At 40.7% G+C, this 20,521-nt stretch overlaps 1 protein-coding gene across 2 annotated transcripts; it reads right to left on the reverse strand.

Moving 5' to 3' along the window:
• Positions 1-578: 578 nt before the first annotated feature.
• On the reverse strand, positions 579-14,582 carry satb1a (SATB homeobox 1a). Of its 2 annotated transcripts, none has more exons than XM_034892599.1 (11): positions 14,120-14,582; positions 13,296-13,525; positions 13,014-13,190; positions 12,806-12,932; positions 10,932-11,055; positions 9,532-9,643; positions 8,612-9,150; positions 6,929-7,126; positions 5,448-5,603; positions 3,446-3,649; positions 579-2,797 (listed from the first exon to the last, which is right to left on the reverse strand). In XM_034892599.1, exons 2-11 carry the CDS (start codon positions 13,510-13,512, stop codon positions 1,910-1,912), a joined length of 2,742 nt encoding a protein of 913 aa, XP_034748490.1. In that variant the 5' UTR covers positions 13,513-13,525; positions 14,120-14,582; the 3' UTR covers positions 579-1,909. The 2 variants fall into 2 exon arrangements, with proteins under 2 accessions (XP_034748490.1, XP_034748491.1); XM_034892600.1 differs by lacking the exon at positions 14,120-14,582 and adding an exon at positions 13,911-14,109.
• Positions 14,583-20,521: the final 5,939 nt, after the last annotated feature.

A 20,521-nucleotide genomic window follows, 5' to 3' on the forward strand; every position in this document is an offset into this window, starting at 1 on the left:
GTGGACATAAAAAAACACAGATTTAAGCTTTAATAGGCTATAGCACCCATCTACTTGTTTTGAAATAGCAGTCTGATAAATGAGCTTCATCTCTTATTTACTTACTTCAAAGAGTCTGTCTTGCATGATTAATCTCATATAGACTGTCCCCAAATCCAATTCTATTTATCGCTAACACATCCCAAGTGATTGTCAAAGTCCAAACGCCATCTGCTGATTGTTTGATATTTGATGATATTTAAATAGTCTTTTATAAGTCAGAAAACAAAAACAACATGATGCCCTCCCTATCTCAGCTTCAGCTGGTTCCTGCGGATTCTATCACAAACCTAAATTTCCCGGAGAGAAACATCATGTACCACTGTTTGTATGCGTGAGGAAGGTTTACACTTTTCTATACACAATGAAATGGAATAATTTTAAATAAAAAGTTATTGTCCGTGTTTCTGGACTCTCAAAGTACATACCTTTTTGTTAATCGCACTCAGATTGTTTATCAACTGTAAGTAATTTACATACAGTACAATTACAAATACGATTTAGAAGTTTTTTAGTTTATTTATTTGTTCAGTTTTGTGTACAAATGAAAGTGCTATCATTTAATTTCAACATTTTATGTACACACTGCACGTCTTCAGTCTTATATTTCCAGTCCACAATCTTTCTTTCATGAAGTAAGATTAAACGTTGTGCTCTCCAGCATGCTCCATGTCTCTGCTACAGTATGTAAATCAGTACACTACAACGACCACAGGATGTGTAAACATAACACTCCCCAAAATAACCTAGCTATTTTGGGGAGAGAGATGTATAGATTCATGCATCAATAGAAACACTGTATGTAAATTATGATGTGTTCAGGAGTAAATTTGATCTCAACAAAACTTGATGATTCACTGTGATATATGAATATGAACAAACATGGAGTAATTTGCAGTAGAGATTTTACATGTCCATGTATTGATCAGTTTGGTACCTAATTCATTATTTCATCTATTGATTTATTACACACTGCAGTAAAAAAAAAAAGCACACTGTGCCCTGTCATTTATGAAAGGGTTATTTCCCAACGCTATAAATCATTTACAAATTCAACTAGAATTTATTTTAAAACTGAGTCAGGAAACTTGGTATTACATATAATGTGACAACAGACTTGAACAAGCAAAATGTAAGATATAACACTGAGATTCCTGGATGGAACAGTTTTACAAATTACTCACAAAATTTGATCCAAAACAGAAAGCACTTTTTAAAAAGAACAACAGAGATATAGATTATAAAAAAGGATTGGCAGTGCCACATTCTACAAGGCATTTCTGGCATTTACATTTCTTAAACTTTAGATCAGTCAACCAACTACAATTTCTCTTTATGTAACAGTGACATGTAATCTGAGGCTCTTTGTATTGGGTCCCATCCATCCAGACACATTATATATATATATATATATATATATATATATATATATATATATATATATATATATATATATATAAAATAATGTATATACATATACATACGTACATACAGTACGTATATACATATACATACACTGTACATATATACATATAAATACACACATATATACAGTACATGTACTGTATATATACACATATATACACACATGCAGTATGTATACTATATATATATAAACAATGTGTGTGTGTTCATCTGCACGTATAGTCAGTTATTGTCTGTCTCAAGTGGTGCTGTAGAGATGTTTAAATCAGAACAGCTTTCTAAGCTTTCTAATGCAGGTGTACTGTCTATATATGACCACCAGCATCCTTCTAAGCTGTGATATAAACATATACAATAAATCAGCTATTAGTCTTTCCACAGCATTCAAAGACACACACTTATGAAACACTGCGTCGAAACAAGTATGTCACTGGATGGGTTTGGGTTAGATGTAGCTCTCCTGCTCCTCCTTCATAGCTGTAACGGTTTGAGTGCCAACATCAAATTCGTTCAAAACAATAATCTTGCTTGTTTCATTTCTCCCTGTCTGCTTCACCTCCTCCACCTCAGTCTTAGTCCTTCCACCCTCTTCTTCCTCCTGTTCCTCTGCAGTTATGTCTATCTGGCAGAGGTCTGGGTCTGTGCAGCCAGGCTGGCTGTCTTGACTCTGTTTTGGGCACCGGCTGTCGTGTTGATGCCGATCGTGGTCCTGGCTATTGAAGAATCCCCGGATGGTGTGTTTGGGCAGTCCTAGCTGAGCTGACAGGGTGTGGATGGCCTCCTCGTCCGGGTCGAGGCCGACGTCCTGAATGAAGCTCTGTAGGATTCCCAGTGCTTCGTGGGACACTCTTAACCCCTCGCATTGGACCTCATCTACACCTTGGATCTGATTATCTGCCTTTGAACAAAACCCCGCCCCGCTTCGGTCCTCATCCTTCATGCCGGGCCACTTAACAGTGAGCTTCTCCTTCTCCTCATTGCTGTCTCCAATGTTCTTATTAATCCCTTTCTCTCCCACATGTCCATCTCTCACCTGCTCCTTTCTTTCTGTATCTTTGTCCCTCACCTTAGCATTACCAACCCAGTCCCCTCCCAAACTGCTCCTCTCTCCCTGTCCCCCCTCAACCCAGTCCTTACTCTCCTCTCTCTCCCCATTACTACTGCCCCTGTCCTGTAAACATACTCTTATGTGCCCCGAGATGCTCCCAGCCTCAGACTCAGCTGGTGATGCGGCACATGGTTGCCGTGGAGACAGGTGAGGTCCTGTCTCTGGGTGCAGAGGTTGGTGAGGTTGAAGATGGTGTTGCAGTGGCAGTGGAGAGTTGCGTTGGTACTGACAAGAGAAAAAGAGAAATTAGTTAGAAAATTTGAAATTAATTTTAAAAAAGTAAGTAGAGTAAAAAGCCACATTTGGTCTTTTGGATTATCCATACCAACTAATTTCCATTGTGTATAATACTGTGTTATTTGTGGTAATATCTGAAGTTAAAACTAAAAACGCATGCAGGAAGACTCAGCTCCATTTGTGCCAGTTCTCATTAATATTCAATGAGCTTGACCCTGATTGGCTACAACAGCTAGCCAATGAGAGCCTGGCTATGGGCATCCTTTATCCAGCGCAACAGGGCGAGCTCATGAATAGTAATGAGCTCAGGCAACATGACGTGAGACTGACCAGCTTTTGTAATTGGCCTGATTTCTCTTTCTTTTCATTGGCTTGAGCTGACATAACAAAAACAAACATGGACCTAACTTATTTAAAGAAAAAAAAAAAGTTTTGTGTGGCAGGGCACCATTAAGTGACTTTAGCCTAGAGAAAAATATATTTGAATGATTTTAAGTGATTTTGATAAGGACAGGCTCCCCTCGAAAAAAACGTTAGTTTTCTCCAATTTATTCCAAACTGCTGTTTCTATAGCTGACAAGCTGTATCTACTGTCTGTTGGTAATTATGCTGTTTATCTTGTGTTTGCAGTCTCACCAGTGTATTGTCATTGCTGAGCAGGGTAAGCCTGTCAGTGCAGTGCTGCTGTGCCATTGTGTTGCTGCTCTCCTGTTCATAGATTGCGTCTCGTTCAGTCTGGGACAGGCTGAGGAACCGGCAGATCATGCACAGATTCTCCCACAGTGTTCGGTTCTCTGGGTTGGGATCCTCCTTCCAACGCAGCAGCTCACACAGCCAGCCCTACAGGAGGAACGGTAACACTTTAATGTAAGTCCCCTATTAGCATTGGTAAGAAGTATACAAACATGTAATAAGTGGTTTATGAAATGATCATGTAGGTGGAAGCAGATATGAGGATGATTGTGATTGCAGACTACCTGCCTTCAAAAAGAGCTGCTACTTTATTGCAAAGTTGTTTACTTCTTAAGCTGAGCTAACATCACCTTTCAACATACCTTTAAGCACCACATGCATAATCAAAGTGCATTTATAAGTTTCTTTGGCAGTAAGTAGGAAAAAAAGGAAATATTAGGGGACGATCATTTAAACAAAGCCAGTTTATAACTCATCAAGCATGTTAATGCAACATTTTTATTAAAATCTAATACTTTGATCTATTCTATAGTGGGAATCTAAAGCTTATACAGCATTGATACGCAACATTGATACATAAACATTGCCTTGGCAAAATCACGCAAACTTGTATAAGTTTTGATACCACCACCACACACCCACTCTCCTATTCATTCTGTGACAAGTTATGATTTAAAAAGATATAAGTGGTAATAACAGCAACATTGAGGTCTGAAATCAGAAACAAACAGCCTTCCCTTGGTCTATAAACTATAACGTCACAATCATTTGCTTTTCACATTTATTTAAATGGGTTCATATCGTAAAGCAAAGCCAAAAGATGATGGAGAGATTTTCTTATTAGCTAGAATTTATTTCTGCATCATGAGGGAAAAAACTTGTGAGTGGCAGATTGAGGAACGTAAAGCCAAGCTGGTTTCAGATTCATGAACTGGATCGTGATTACATTTGCAAGCAGGCCTTTAGACGCACACAGATTTGCACAAACACATCAGCACGCAAGCGTGCGCACACACACACACACACACACACACACACACACACACACACACACACACAAACACACACACACACACACACACACTCTCACACACACACACACACACACCTGGCTTTAGCCCAAGTCTAGCACACAATGCCATCCAGATGCACAGTACAGATAGAACAGAGAGATCCAGCATGGTTTTGCCTGCCAAACAGCCTGGTAATACAGAGAGAGGGAGCGGGAGAAAGAGTGGGAGAAAGAGAGAGAGGTAAAGAGAACAGAGAGAAAAAAAGTAAAAAGGGTGACCAGTGATAACAGATAGAAAAAGAACCTCGGGGGTTTTGGACCACCTGTCTGTACTGGTATGACCGATGAATGACCTCCAAACATCTTCATAATGAGTAGAGATGGGAGGAAGAATAAACAACAAAGAAAAGTGAAAATTGGAGGCCTACACAAGAGGAAGAGAAAATGAGACAGCTGAAATCCCTCCATTCCATGAAGGGAAATTATCCTCAGAACAAAAGGCAATAACAAGCTTATGGGGCTGCCATAAAAATGAGAACAATAACTACTTGAATCAAGCCTGTGTGTATATATATTAGTGCATTTGTGTGCCTCTGTGTGTTTGTGGGATTGCATGTGCATGCATGTGCTCGTACAGTATGTCTTTGTGCACAAATGAGTGGTGTATAGTGTGTGCACGTGTTTTTGTAGGGTGACAATTAAAGCGATAATTTAGGACACAATAGCAGCCTGATGCAGGATGATAGTCCTCTGCTGAGTACAGCTGCTGGGTTGATTGTCTGGGTTTCCTCCACACACACTGGCTATCCCTGCTTTATCTGAGGAGATGGATTCATCATGGAAGCTACATTTGAACAATCAAGCAATAGAGACAATTGGTTGCAATATGTGAAAGGATGGGACATCTTTTTCAGATCCACTCAAAGTAAGTACCTGACTCTTGGAGGCGGCCACCTTTGCAAACAGAGCCTGAGACACCTTGGCTCTCTTCATCTCGTGCTGAATGTCCTCGTAGATAGAAGCGCTGACATTGAGAACACAACTGTCTGTCCTCAAGCCCCTGTCCCCTGTAACTGGGGACAGTCTTGCCTAAAAAAACACATAAAAGAAGACAAGAAAGACAAGCCAGCCACAGTAAGCATCTAAGTAAGGGGACTATACAGCAAAGTGAAATTAATCCATACATAATCATGTATGATTATGAGCAAACATAATTCCGTCTTGGCTAGGCGCTTCGTCTTAAAGACTCTAAGTATTTGAAAATGGTGGAGGGATCCTGTCCTTTATACAGCCAGGTGTCACAAAAGGTAGTGTGATCTGGGGGGGACAGCATAAACCATCGCACAAAGTGAAGCTCCTCCCAAACAGGTAAAGCAGCTGGCAACTGTAAATTAGCGGAAGCATGTGGCAGTGTGCACCCTCTCCAGGCCAACAGAGGGAGTTTAGTGCACAGGAAGCTTTCCATACCAATTTGGAAATACCAGAAAATGAGGGTAAAAATACAGCAGGGGAGCCACAGGTTCCATCCGACCTGCGGCACTTTGTCAGGCTGTCCTATCAATTAAAGGCCTAAAATGTCCAAAAACCCAGCAGATATTAATGAAAGAAGTAATGAGGGAGGACTCATTAAAATCACAGCTAGAAGGCAAGCTAATAGGGTCATTCTCCTGTTTTTACATAGCTCATATAAACTTTCCTTTACTGTTCCAGTTTTGGAAAAATAAGGATAACAGAGGAAAATCCCTGTAATAATTGTTTTCAAGCATCAGTTAGCCGTTTCATATCTGTACAATGCTTTCCAATCAATTGATTTGCTCAAATAAAAATGCTGTTTTGTTTAAAAACATCAAGACAGAGTCTACAGCCGTGCACTGCACTGTGAGGCTGTACTTAGGCAGAGTGTTGCTTTGAGCTAAATGTTAGCACCAGCATGCTAACATGCTCACTACAACAATCCTCACATGTAGATGTGTTAGAGCTATATTGGAGTTTACCGTGTTAATATATTGTATAAACATTTGCTAATTAGCCCTAAACACAAAGTAGAGTTGAGGCAGATGGGAATGTCATTAGTTTTACAGGCATTTGAAAAATTCATATTCTGCCATTACTTGCCATTGATTTTGACCAATTATATCAGATTCCCTCCTCCTCGCCTCAATATCAAATGTCTCAGCAATCTATTGTTAGTTGTTGTAACAAGTTGCTCAATTGTTAACCTAGATGGATCTGCGTTCTCTTTTATAGGACAGCATATTTCAAATCTATTACATTTTAGTTTTGCTTATGTATGTTCAGCTAACAAACAGAACTTCCACTTCAGTATTTCAGTTCTCTTTCTTCTGGAGAAACACATTTCACAGAAGCTTTGAGACACTGAATTTTAATCTAACTTCATCTCTCTACTGGCTGACCTGTGTGGATCTTGGTGGCGTGTTATTGCAGCTTGGGGTGAAGCCAGTCAGGCTTCTGTCTTTCTCCTCCAGGTAGATGCGTTCCCTCTCAGCTTCTGGCAGCTGCAGGAAGCCGTACATGGCCCGCAGGTTAACCAGCAGACTCTGGGAGGCGTGTTTAGGGTCCTCCTCTTTCCGCAGAATCTCTGACAGCAGGCCCTGGTAAAGGCACAAGTTCATACACACACACACACACACACACACACACACACACACACACACACACACACACACACACACACACACACACACACATAAGTATAAGAAAACAATACACAGGGATACATGCACACAATGTCAAATTCAAGTAGTATTCAAAGAAAATGATTGCTGGTGATTGCCAAAGTTATCAACAAAAAGGCCTTTCAGGTTATAGTTTATTCCGTTGCTTTGCATTCAAATAAAAAGTATTAAAAGGGACATTTCGACTTTCCGGGAAATATGGACTTCCCCATCATTTTACATTAAAAAGGCAAATATAAAGTGTCTCATAAGCCTTAAGGAATTTTGCAAAAGCTTCTCATATCAAACTCTGGATCTCATCAAAGAGGCACCTTATCAAGTTCCCGCGGTTTAGTGTTTCACAGCTATAGATGATATAGAGCAAGTTCCCCAGTCAACGCTAAGCAAGCTACTCGCCTGTAGAGCTAGCATTATTCTGGGTGCATCTGTGTATGCAGAAAAGCCTTAAAACAGCAAATGCAGATTTTAGGGCTTCCTTCCTAAAAAGAAATCAGATTTCACGCTGGTAGTGAAATGGAAAGGGAGGATACAGACTTCTTATTCAAATCATGGATCCTCTTTGGATCCACATAGCAAACCGCTACTTCAAAATAGATGCCGGCTTTACATGAAATGATAAATGCTCCACTCTCCTCTATATGGCATCTTGGCGTCATGCCCAACTTGTATGGCTGGTACCAAAGCACCTTGGACTTGGAAATGCACAAAACATGGGGGTGGATAATAACTAGCTCTGCTTATTGTGATGAAAATGATAATGACGGTAATCATAATAATAGTAACAATGGGCTTAGCCTGTCCTCTGAGCCTCATTTCTGTGGGTGTGGTGGTAAATGTAAGACGATACACACAGATAATGTGGCATTTTAGTGTTTGAGGCGATGGCAGAGGGAGATATGAATGGATATGAAATAAGGGAGACCAATGGAAGGAAAAAAAAAGAAAGATTATAAAAAGAACATAGACTGACAATAAGAGGTAGAGATTAAACAAATGGAGGGGCTGCCAGAGTGAAAGGTGGCAAGATGGAGGGACAGTAAGACAGGGGAAGAGGTAGAGAGGGAGACAGCTTCTCTCCAAGGAGTTGTGATTAGTTGGCCCAGCAGCTGCTTCAGTGCTGGCACCAGCTTTTTGCTGCAGAGGGCTGGCACAAACACATACACACAAACACACACACACACACAAACACACACACACACACACACACACATATGTGGGGAGGGGGACATTGCGGCAACGGCCATGCCAATGTGCCAACCAACATGTTCACAAACCACACGTACCTACAACCGCAACAACACTTCCAAAAGATAATCAGCAGCAAACAGTTGCAACCTCAATTTCAACACCTCTCATTCAGATCACAGTCACTGACACAGTCACTGTATCCCCCTTCCATACCTGGGTCCTGTTAAAGGCCACCCGGGCAAAGATGGCTTGGGAAATGCCTGCCCTCTTCAGTTCCTCCCTCACACAGTGGTAGATGTCACTTGGCACATCTGTCGGCCCCACAGAAGACCCCGCCAATGTCTGGGTTTGCAGCCCTGCTACATGGCCTCCCCCTGGGCCACACTGTGCTGGCTGCTGGGCTTGGGAATCAGGGACTTTGGAGAAGACCATGGCAGGAGGAGCCCTGCCTACAGGCGGGTGGTTAAGATACTGCTGCGGGGACTGTGAGATACCCTTGCCAGCTAGCATGCGACTAACAGCATACTGCTGGTTGAGAAACTGGGCCATCACCAGCTGCTGGTTGACCATTTGGGAGCTGAGAGGCTGGGTAACCAACCCGGGAGGGCGCAGGCTGAGGGGGGAACGGCCACATATGTTGGCTACTTCTCCATGAGAGAAAAAAAGGGTGGAGCTCTGATCAGACGGGCTACTTGTGACTGGCTGCTGAGTGAGGGTGATATGCGTGGACTGGTCAGGGAAGCTGTCAATCTCTGGAGCAGGAAAAAGAAAGCAAAGGCAATGTTTAATTAATAACACACCAAATACAAACAGTTGGTCCCAAATACGTACAAGAAAAGTGACAAATTAACTAACCTCAAAACAAAAGCATGCATACAAAATAGTCTCTATCTTGGAGTGTGCTGCCTAAGGAGACTTTTCTCCCACAATGCAAGGCACAAATTAAACGGGGAGGCTGTTCACAGCTGGAAATTATTAAATAAATTGTGGGTGGCAGTGACACACCTCTGGAAACATCTTGATGTCTGACTATGCACGCACTGTATAAATTCCTCTTAGTATGGATTTGGGACATGCTGTAAGACTCATCAGGCACACTTAATGTTTGCAGACTTGATTGAAAAGCCCCTCACCCTTGAAGCATTTGGTCTTCTTGAAGTGCTTGTACCATCGCCCAAACTCATGACACTTGGCAGCTGAGACATTTGCATAGTAAGTTCTATTTACAATAGATGATATCATACTCTGAAACAGAGGGGGAAAAACAATAGAAATTCATTAAATTTTCCAAGCTAGTGCTATGGGCGGCCTGGGTGTCCCAGCTGTTCACACATGTGATATTAATGAACTCGGATCTGTGTTATTAAAAAGACCCCCAGGTAAATAGGATAATAAAGACAGATGAGTGTGTCAATGTGTGAGCTCTGTTTGTGTCTGTACATTGTGTGTGTGTGTGTGTGTGTGTGTGTGTGTGTGTGTGTGTGTGTGTGTGTGTGTGTGAGTGTGTGTGTGTAATCAAAGAAAACACTAGAGGTCATCTGAGACTATGCCTTTCTGTCTGTCTGTCTGTCTGTCTGTCTGTCTGTCTGTCTGTCTGTCTGTTTGTCTGTGTGTCTAACTCTCACTCACACATGCAGAAACACATGCGGACACATACACACACACACACAAACACACACATACACACAACCACATTTTTCCCTGAAGACCATCCTGTGCAATCTTTACATCTGATTACACCTTTCATCTTCTCATATTTATTTTAATCTGCTTCTCGCAAACAAGAGAGGGGGTAAAGGGAGTGATAGGAGAGAAAGAGAGAGAGAGAGAGAGAGAGAGAGATGGGGGAGGGATGATTGGTTAGTACCAGATAAGGAGGAAGGAATTTGAAGGATAGAGAGATAGAGAGCAATTTCTCTTTATCAAACTGTAGATGTCCTATGCACCATCAGGCAAAATAACAGATAGACTAAGTTGATAATTATGAATAGTCATAAAATGGCCTTACCAAATACTGCATTATTAAAGTAAAAAATATTTCTGCAGTTCTGTATTTGCTTGATTAAATGATAAAGATCTTCAAACCAGATTTGGATGATTGCTGAATCAGTCAAGTGTGTCAAGAAAACTAAATACCAAAGAGAGAGAGTAATCGACAGATAGAGTAAATGAGAGTAAGACGCATGGTGAGGCTGACAGACAGAACGATAGGCAGACAGGTTGACAGTAGAAATAACCAAGATAGGCAGAAGCACAGACAGGAAGGCTTTTTAAGAGATAGTCATCTCTCTTTATCTGTTTCTCTCTTGCGCTCTGACCCCCCACCTTATCTGCCTTTGGATCTGGACTTCCTGTCCAACTATTGGACCACACACTTACCCTGCCTCATACGTCAAAGTAAAACACACACACACACATTTTCAGGGGATGGAAGGGCAAATATATTACAAACATGCACACTTTGAACTTCAATTTTATTCCAAATTCTCTTCTTTCTTCTTGTGTGCATGTCATGCTCTGTGTGTGCTTGTACCTGGGACAGGGGACACTCCTTGGCCAGTGAGCTCTGGTTCATGTCCTTGAGGAGCTCCTTCAAAGCGTTTCTCACTGTGCAGTGACTCCACTGCTCAGGTGGCAAGTCTTCTAATTTGGGACAGCTAGACAAAGAGCAAATTAAAAACACTTGAGTTGCATCATTTTCATATATTACAGTTTGAAGGGGTTATTTAGTGATTTAGTATGCACTTCCAGAAAGTTGGGAACTCACAATTGACAACCTGACTTTTAGTACCCACTATAGTTTAAACACTTACCTATGCTTGTTCCTATAAGTCCCATAATGTAATTTTATGGTATCTTTAATTAGACCCAGAATACATCATTACTGCTGGTAACTCAGACTCAAGAAAGCTCCCTTCAGTGCAATAGAAGCAAGTCAACTTTTTTTCTCAGCTTGAGTAGTACTCCTTGTAACGAGTAAAACTGAACTTCATATGTCATATCAAATCAGTGGAGGGCCCTTTGAGAAGAACATCCCCCAAAAACTGGTTTACTTGCTTATATCAAGCACCTCCCAGCATGCACTGGGTGTCTAGTCTAAAATAAACACTTCACTCAAGGGTGTGAAGGAAAGTACGTGCTGCGGGAAAAATTAAGCACTCAATAAATTAATACATTTAACAAATGAACACGTGTGAACGTCGCAGGGAAATGATGCCAGGTCCTTCTTTTCTCTGAGCCAATTGGCCGTTTCTACAGAGGACATGTCGACAGGACATGTTGACCTGTCCTCTGCAGGAAAAGCACTCGGGTGTAAATAATAAAATAAATGATGTCTGAATTCCATTTGGCTATGGAATGCCGTTTTAGTCAATATTAAATAAATGAATAAATATATACAAAAATACATGAATAAATAAATAAATAGGCCTTTGAAATACATCATGAAATAAATAAATGAGGCGATAAATACATAAGTAATTAACCGACAGCTGGTGGTGCTCTGTGCCCAGCGCACAGTCCCTTATTCTGGGGTAACTAGACCACCAAATACCGCTAACCTGGGTGGTGCTCTGTACCCACGGCAGGTTGACACAACCAGAGCCCATCTGCAAGCTGTTGGTCCACGAATCTGTTCTGAATGTGAGAGATAACACGCCCCCTTTTCATACCTTTATTTAACTAATCGATTCATTTTATATAAATATATACATTTACTTAAATATTTATGTATGTATTGCCTCACTAATTTATTTCATGATGCATTTCAAAGGCATATATATTTATTTAGTCATGTATTTATACATTTATTTATGTATTTATTCATTCATTTATTTATGTATTTATTCATTTATTTAATATTGAATAAAACAGGATTCCATATTTAGCTGCTTCCATCGTTAATGCTATTACTAACACCTGAGTGTTTATTTTTTCCTCACGTGAAAAAGGTCTATATTTTCTTTTGTATCTTGTGATGTCCTAAATCTCATGGTGGATCCGACCCAAGACCAATTATGTGGCACAACTAAAGGGGCACAGTCAGAAAAAGGGACATTGGTTATTAAGCAATGTTACACTAGGAAATAATTTTGAATGTCTTACAACATTTAAATGTTAATCAATATGCATCACACAGACAACTAAAATCACTCAAGAAATTAAACTACTGGCATTAAGATAAGAAAAAAAAAATATATATATATATGAGTTGTATCGTTCCTTGGTTGGTCTGATTTGGCCCATGCCCTTTGGTTATTTTCTTGATTTGAGTTAGAAGTCAACCAGTCTTGAGTCCACATTCCCAGCGACAGATCAACACGAGTCTGTAGACCCAGCAGGACAGGGAATGGAACCTGACTATGACTGTTGACAGACATTAATACATGATGTCAACTCCCTACCCACCTGTGCAGCTGTATTTTGAGGGTGATAATATGATGAACATCCTGCAGCATATCAGCAACGGTGGCATCAGGAGCATCTGTTACGCAGGAAAGAGGCACCGGGTTCCACCTGCCCACCTGTATCAGACCTGAGCACAGACACACAAATGTTCAACATTCAGACAATGGACGTGTGCCCTTGCCTGTCCTTGCAAGTGTGTGCTATGTACCTTTAGCCTGTGCAGCAGAGCTGTGTGAGTAGCCCAGTGTCAGCAGGGCCATCTCTATCAGCTGGTTAAACAGCAGATCCCTCTTGACCAACACAAACTCAGCATGCTCTTCTCTCCTCTCTCCCTCTTGAGAGCTTTCCTTGTGCTCCACCACACAGAACACCGGCAGCAGGCTCCCTGAGGTGACGTGCAGACAGTTCTTAGAGATATGGGATGGCACATTGGAGTCATAACCACTGCACTAAAAAAACTGTTTGTAATATCGTGTTTCAGCCCATGTACCTTTGCTGTGCCAGCTCTTGCTCTGTGGCCTCACTGTGTTGGGTTTCTGGACCAGGCAGGGGGTTTTGGCCACAGGACTACCCTGACAGCTCCTCTCCTGGGCGGAGGGTCCCGCTCCGTTTTGTTCCAGTCGAGCCAGCTTGGCAGGAGGCGGCAGGGGGTCTACAATGGGGTCGCCGCCCTCAGGTTTCTTGGCTCCATTACACAGGGCATCCATCTGTGGTCTCACACTAATACAGAAAAACAGATGCTTAGAAACAGTGCATGAGGTACCCCAATAAAAGATATACATATCAGTGTGTCCATGATCAGCAGTGAGCTTATAGTGACCTACTATTATGTTCCAAGAGAGTATATCATAGGCTACCTATAGATGTTTAAGTAACTTTTTCAAATACAAACATAGTGTTCATGTTAAAAAATAGAGTAGAAAAGACTACATGCCTCCCTAATTTCAATACACTAATTCAAAAATGGCAAACACAGACACATCAAGATACCCAGTAAGGGTCTACCGAGTAAAAGAAAGCTTTTTCAGTTATTTACAGTTCAATTTTAGTACAATTTTGACACGTAAAAAACACATTCAAATCTACAGGATTATCTGACGATGACCTTCACTCAGATGCAGCGATTAGGATAACCCTTTATATCCAGTAAGAGTCCAGTGAATGATAGAGCGCAGTTGCCCATAATAAACCTGCTGTCATCTCCGGGCGCGTCGCTATAAGAGACAGTGCTCTTCAGTTCATCTTCAGCCCCTACATGCGCGCTGATCGTCCCACGTCTGATTTCGGGTGAAGTTTGATCGAGGTGAAACCAACCTGTTTCAATCGGCACAACGTGCATGTCCGACCTGCCATCAACAGCCCGCTCCTGTAGACATCGGCTGTATCCATATGTTATCCTCGCTTCCATTGATCTCCGGTTCACGATAGGCTACCCGTGTCTCTCGGTCGTTCATACGTCATTTTCCTTTCACTAAGCATATGTTGAACATCGACATTATCCCGTGTTTACTGTCTAAGTAGTTTTGCCTCTGATCCCTCCTTGTTCTTCGATCGCGCTTCGCTTTCCGGTGGAACGATAAATTGGCCTTAGCGCAAGTTCAGAGCAACCTCCCATCCAGAGCACCGGGACCAGCTGCAGCCTATGTGGAGCAAGCTCTGGAGAGAACAAAACACGGATCTCCTGGAGTACATTCCCTATCACATACTAACACATTAGTCTACAGCACTGACTCCGGGACAGCAGTTGTTGGTTACACTCCAAAGCCCTGTGCGCACGCGGAGAGATGCAGAGAGAGAGAGAGAGAGCGAGAGAGAGAGAGAGTGGGAGAGAGAGAGAGAGAGAGAGAGAGAGAGAGAGAGAGAGAGAGAGAGAGAGAGAGAGAGAGAGAGAGAGGCTCTCACTCTCACTCACACACAAACACACAACACAAAGACTCATAAATACGCGTACCCAGCTGCATTAGCATATGGTGTAATAATGAATTCACTAGCGCGCTCCGTAAATGTATTAAATGTGACAATTGCGCATAAATCTATTTATTATTTTCTGCCGCATGCTGTGCACGCACTTATTATTGTCTTTAGGGTATTGGAGCTCTCCATGGTAACAAAGTGGAGCAGGGCAATGAGGGACCGGCTGACTGATATTAACTTCTGAACGTTGATGTTTAATTGTAACACGATTATCTATGGCTTATGATTCATAGGCCTATGTAGATAATTACAGTTGCTATTCCATGCATGGGCTCTATATCCCATTACAATAACAGTATGGTTTAGTAGCTAATAGCAGATATTACAGTATATACTGTAGTAGTAGCCTATAATAAAGTACTCACTATGCCATAGTATAATAGGCTATATTTGATACTATGGGGACTACATTACAATGAATATATTGTATTGTGTACAGTAGAGCAACCCTTACTATAGTAAGTAACCCTATAGTAGGGTATGCTATATTATACCATACTATACAGTATGGTATATTAGAATGGGCCTATACCAGTATTGTATAGTATAGTAGGATATAGTTTAGTATAGTATAGATTGTAGAATATTGTAGTAGCGTATATTACGCAATAATATAGGTGCCTTCACACTATACGCTTTATCTAATATACTATAAAACCGCATGGTAGTTCTTCACATATAAGTTCTATAGACTGCAAGATAAAGCAATACATCATTTTTAAAATTATCATTTGACTCTAATCATTTACTAATTTATATCTCACTGTAAGATGTCTCAAAGCAGGAGCCCCAAAAACAGCCAAACCTACCGAAAAATAGTCATCACTGTACCTCAACGTTTTGATTCAGCTGAATCAACTAGCAAAGAACCCAGCTTGTCTTCTCTTCTGTTTGCAGAAACTTTCAACCAAGTGTCAGCAGAAGTCCCCCCATGCCGTCCACTGTGGATGATGTGAACCTCTGGAGCTGTGATCCCTAAATGGTGTCTGGAATCCCTGTGAAGGTATCACAAAGATGTACGTGTTGGGTTTGTCTGTGAGAGAAAGAGTCAAAGATCCTTCCCTATAGCAGATAAGATTCAAAGACTTGCCCTGTGAAATATTAGACCGATGTGGTCCCAGGTCTGTCTTTTCTTCAGAAAGAACGGGTGGATGTTGTGCAATCAGATAGTATGTTTGGGGAGAGAGAGCTTGCTCTAGTACTTTTGACTAATTAAACAAAGTGAATTAGCTATCTTCCCAGCCAGAACGAGTCATGGCTGGTTACACATCGTTCATCGTGACTAATTCAGAGAGAGAGATGTCACTCAGCTGGGTGGAAATGTGTGTGTGTTTGTGTGTGTGTGTGTGTGTGTGTGTGTGTGTGTGTGTGTGTGTGTGCGTGTGTGTGTGCGTGTGTGTGTGTGTGTATGTGTGTGCTTCATGTGTATCATTCCAATTGCACCTCTGGGTATGCTGCTAAAAGTTCACTGTTTTGTTTGTGTTTGTGTGTGTGTGTGTGTTTCAGAGATACTACTATGTTGTGTGTGACTGTGCCTTTAAGTGTTGATATGTTCATATTTCTCTCTTACTGTCACCCTCTGCTCTGCTATTTTATCACTGGCTTGATACATCGTCAATGAGGCTGGCATGCTAAATGATAATTAAGACCATTACACGCTCACAGAGCATGCAACCAGTGCAGCACACGGCTCTCTCAATCAGAGCTTCATCTCAGGGGACACCCTACTACTCACACAGTCATGTATCTCTCCAAATTAGGTTAGATTTTCATTCCACCTCAATCGCCATGGATGTGATGTGGTTATTATAAAGTCATGATATGGTTAGGGAGCCTACTGCCATTAGATGGGCGGAGGCATCATGTTGGTGCGTTAAAAGGGAAATGGATTACCAACATTCAGAATTGCACATCCCTGCTTCTCTTGCTCATGCATACTTGTGTAGTACATTTGAAGATGCACAAAAACACTTTCTGAAAAACACAATGTCATAGAAAACACACACACAAACACAAACACACACACACAGGGACACTTACAAATACATGCAGAATGACAAGCCGAAACACACATCTGACCTGAACACACACATGACCTGTAAACTCAAATTTTAGACTGCCATCTCCTTGTGCAGTGGTGAAAGGTAATTAAGTGAAAAACAATTGTAATGTACTTGTACTTTTGCTATTTCCATTGTATGCTACTTTATACATCTAACACAGTACATTGTAGGGAAAAAAGGGGGCCTAACCCCTAGGTCAACAACTACTGGACTAAACTAACTCTGCTATATTTAGTGATACAATGTGTTCTTCATTGATTCATCAGTATTTATCATTTAATTATGTCAATAATATACAGTATCAGTCACAGGGCTTATCTTCTTTAACTTTTAACAATTTGAGTACATTTAAAATCTTATTTTAATGGAATTTTACTTGTAATGTTTTTAAATTGCTCCATTGGCAAATTTACTTAACGCTCTACTGTTGAATGTTGCCTACATTTTCATTTAAATAAATGTCTGTTAAGTCACTGGCGGAAAAGGGGGTTTTGCAATGATGATTGAGCCTACGGCCCATGAAAGTATTGCAATATTATATATTTGCAGTACTACAAAATGGTCGTCTGTGGCTACAGAAAAATGACAGGTATTCTCCACCGTTTACACAAAATAATGGCACTATGCACATATTTCTGAATACTTGAATCAAAAACAAGACTTCAGACTGCAAAACTCTTTCATCAATTTCATAGTTTTCACTTAAATAGAAATTCTAAAACAACCCGACTTTTTTTCACCACTGCCTTTGTTGTGCCTCTAATCTGAAACAGGCTTACCCAGAAAACCTTTCTTTACAGATATATTACACATCCATACAATGTTCTTATCAGACACTGTGCCAGAAGCAGGCTGGAGGGCAGCTGTCTCTCCTCAGGTTACTCCTGATCTGGGGTGTGTACAGGCTCCTAGGCCTGTCAATGTACAAGCGTAGGTATCAAATATTGGAAACAACAGCCTCAGGTTAAGGTGGTTTTGATGTATGTATACAAATCAGAAAGTCTTTCACAAAAGAGGTTCACATGTGAATGCAAGGACTTTCAGATTTCAGGTGAGATTGTGAGCTTGGAATCAGATGTGAGACGTGCCCTCCTTACCAACAAGATTGAAAAATGTACTGTATGCTTTTTTGGTTTTGTGGCGAGAAGGAAAAAAAATGCCTTGAGCTTTTTGACATACGTATGAAAAGAGAAAATAAAGGACAAAAGATAGAAGGGGGAAGCATCGGGTAAGAAGACAGCATGATATGTCGTGACATTTTTATATTTGCTTGTATTAGGATTGCTCGTGCAGTGCGTTTTGTGAGCGATGACTAAATTGTGTGTGTGAATGTGGGCTATTAGCTTTGTCAAACTATGTGCGTAAAATGAACTTACAGCTGAATCTTTAAACAGCCATGCCCACATCCTGTATAGCACCCAAGGGCATAGTAAAAACCATTAAGTTAAAGTGCCGGCACAGTGTTGCCTTTGCAATGCAGCAAGGAAGTCTTAAAGCATAAATGCAGGACTTCATGTTACACAGGAACAACGCTGGCTCTGATTAGACTGTAAATAATGAAACCTGAGTACAAAGAGAGACAGAGTATTACAGCAAAGCACATAAGCTGCACATCTCTAACCCAAAACCAAATTCATACAGCAGTTTCTTTGATGAAATTAATTAGGTGTGACTGATGCGTGTGCAGGCGTTTTATGTATATTTCTTTTATATTTATATGCATGTTGTGTGTGTTAAAGCTCCAATTGTTTTATATTTGTTTTGTTGGCATAACGGGACTACAAGTGCATGCCATTGTTCAGCCCTGTGTTGTACAATGACCATAAATAAACCGTGTACCTACAGTATGTGCGTAATAAAAAATAAAAATAAATCTCTCTGGTGACCCCTAGTGGTAGCATGAAGAAAGACATCTGTGCCAGAGGACATGATGAACAGTTAAGCGTAATAGATAGAATGCAGGCGAATTTCACTGTGATTGTCCCATTTTCCTACAAACAAAAATGGATGGAATCTGAAAATTGTGGTGTGTTTGGTATAAATATGTAATAATTCCCCACACTTTAATCCTTGCTTGTCACAAATTCTCTTAAAACTCAATGACGCTCAATTATATGCTTAGCTTTATCAAAATGAATAGTTTCTTCACTCAAAATATGGTTGTAAATTAAATAATAATAACAATCTATCATCTTTGATCCAGCATTTCTATGGAAAGCAATTATAATGTAAGCACTCTTGATTAAACCGGGTAATACAAACACTTTCCAACTTTCACTTTTCTTGAAAGAGTCATCCATGCTTTCATCTGGTCTGACTGAGCCAAAGGATGTCTTCTGCCAGTTAAACCAAAATGCAGAAGATGAGAACACATGACACTTCTATAGTTTCTTAAGTGCTTGCATGTGTACTCCACACAGACAAGGTGTAAAGCCTACCTTTTATTCTAGGTTTTATTCACTGTTTAGTGTATTTGATTTTTTTTAATTTCCATTACAGCATACTTTGGTCTAAAGTGTGGTGAAAAGCACTTTGTAATTTTGTCTCAAAAAGGGCAATGAAATTGAAGATTGTATGCAGGTTTGAGCTTCTGGAATGGTAACACTGTCAGCTACACTCACTTTGACTCAACTTTCACTTCACTTCGCACACACACACACATATATGTATAGTATACACAAAACGTGTTCGGACCAATGATCATGCTTAAATGACGCATTAAGCACTTGATCAAGTGAAGCATCACCGCGCGTTGGCTGTCTGTTTTCATTTTATTAGCTGACACATTTATGGAAGTATATCTCTGTGTTTCACGCCGCCTCGACTCAGGGACATGACTTGCATGTTTCTTTATGCGCATCATTTCGCATTGTGCTTGTTTGAAAGCATTGAGGTGATATATGATTCACAGCAGTCAGCCTTAGAGCACCTGATGACCTAACTTAGTCTAAAGGACACCACAGCTGTAACAGTTGCCTCACTGTTGCGGAGGATCTGAGTGGGAGGCACATGCTTGACTTTTGGTGTGTAGTCTGTTTTTAGGTTAGTTTGGAGGCAGTGGTGGTAATGGGATTGACCTAGATTGGAGTTTGGTTCTGCCTGTTATGTTTTGCCTGCATGTGTGTGTGTTTCTGTGTGTGTGGATGTTATTTGCTAGAGGTGTCTGGTACTTACAACATGAGGCGTGTAATTGAAAAACTTTGGGTGGAGTCCCATTTGTGGATTTACAGACCAGTTTGCAAACTGTGACTTATGAATGAAACTTGTGAATACTTATTTCAAAGCTGTGTTCATTTTCAAAATGATTGCCCCGTCCACCATTTCAGTAAGGCAAACTAACTGATGGATATTGCCTTCAGTCAACATATCAATAGCTCTGGTCCTAATGAACAAAATGAGCTATACATCTTTGTGGAAATCCCCTCTTGATATGGTGATCCAACTAACATGTGTTCAGTTATTATCAATTATTTCCTACTTTCTTGAGTTTCTATTAGTTTTACCAAAAAGCTCCCATATTTATACTATATACTAGTTGTAATACATTATTACATCTTCAGAATAAAATGAATTTTGCAAAAGAACTCAGGTCAACCTGCATATAGATTTATATTTTAGAAGATACTACTTATACTAACAGTCACCAGCATAACTCCTCAAAGTAACTTCTGTACAGTGT

This window comes from Etheostoma cragini, chromosome 14 (genome assembly GCF_013103735.1).
Source record: "Etheostoma cragini isolate CJK2018 chromosome 14, CSU_Ecrag_1.0, whole genome shotgun sequence".
NCBI lineage: Eukaryota > Metazoa > Chordata > Actinopteri > Perciformes > Percidae > Etheostoma > Etheostoma cragini.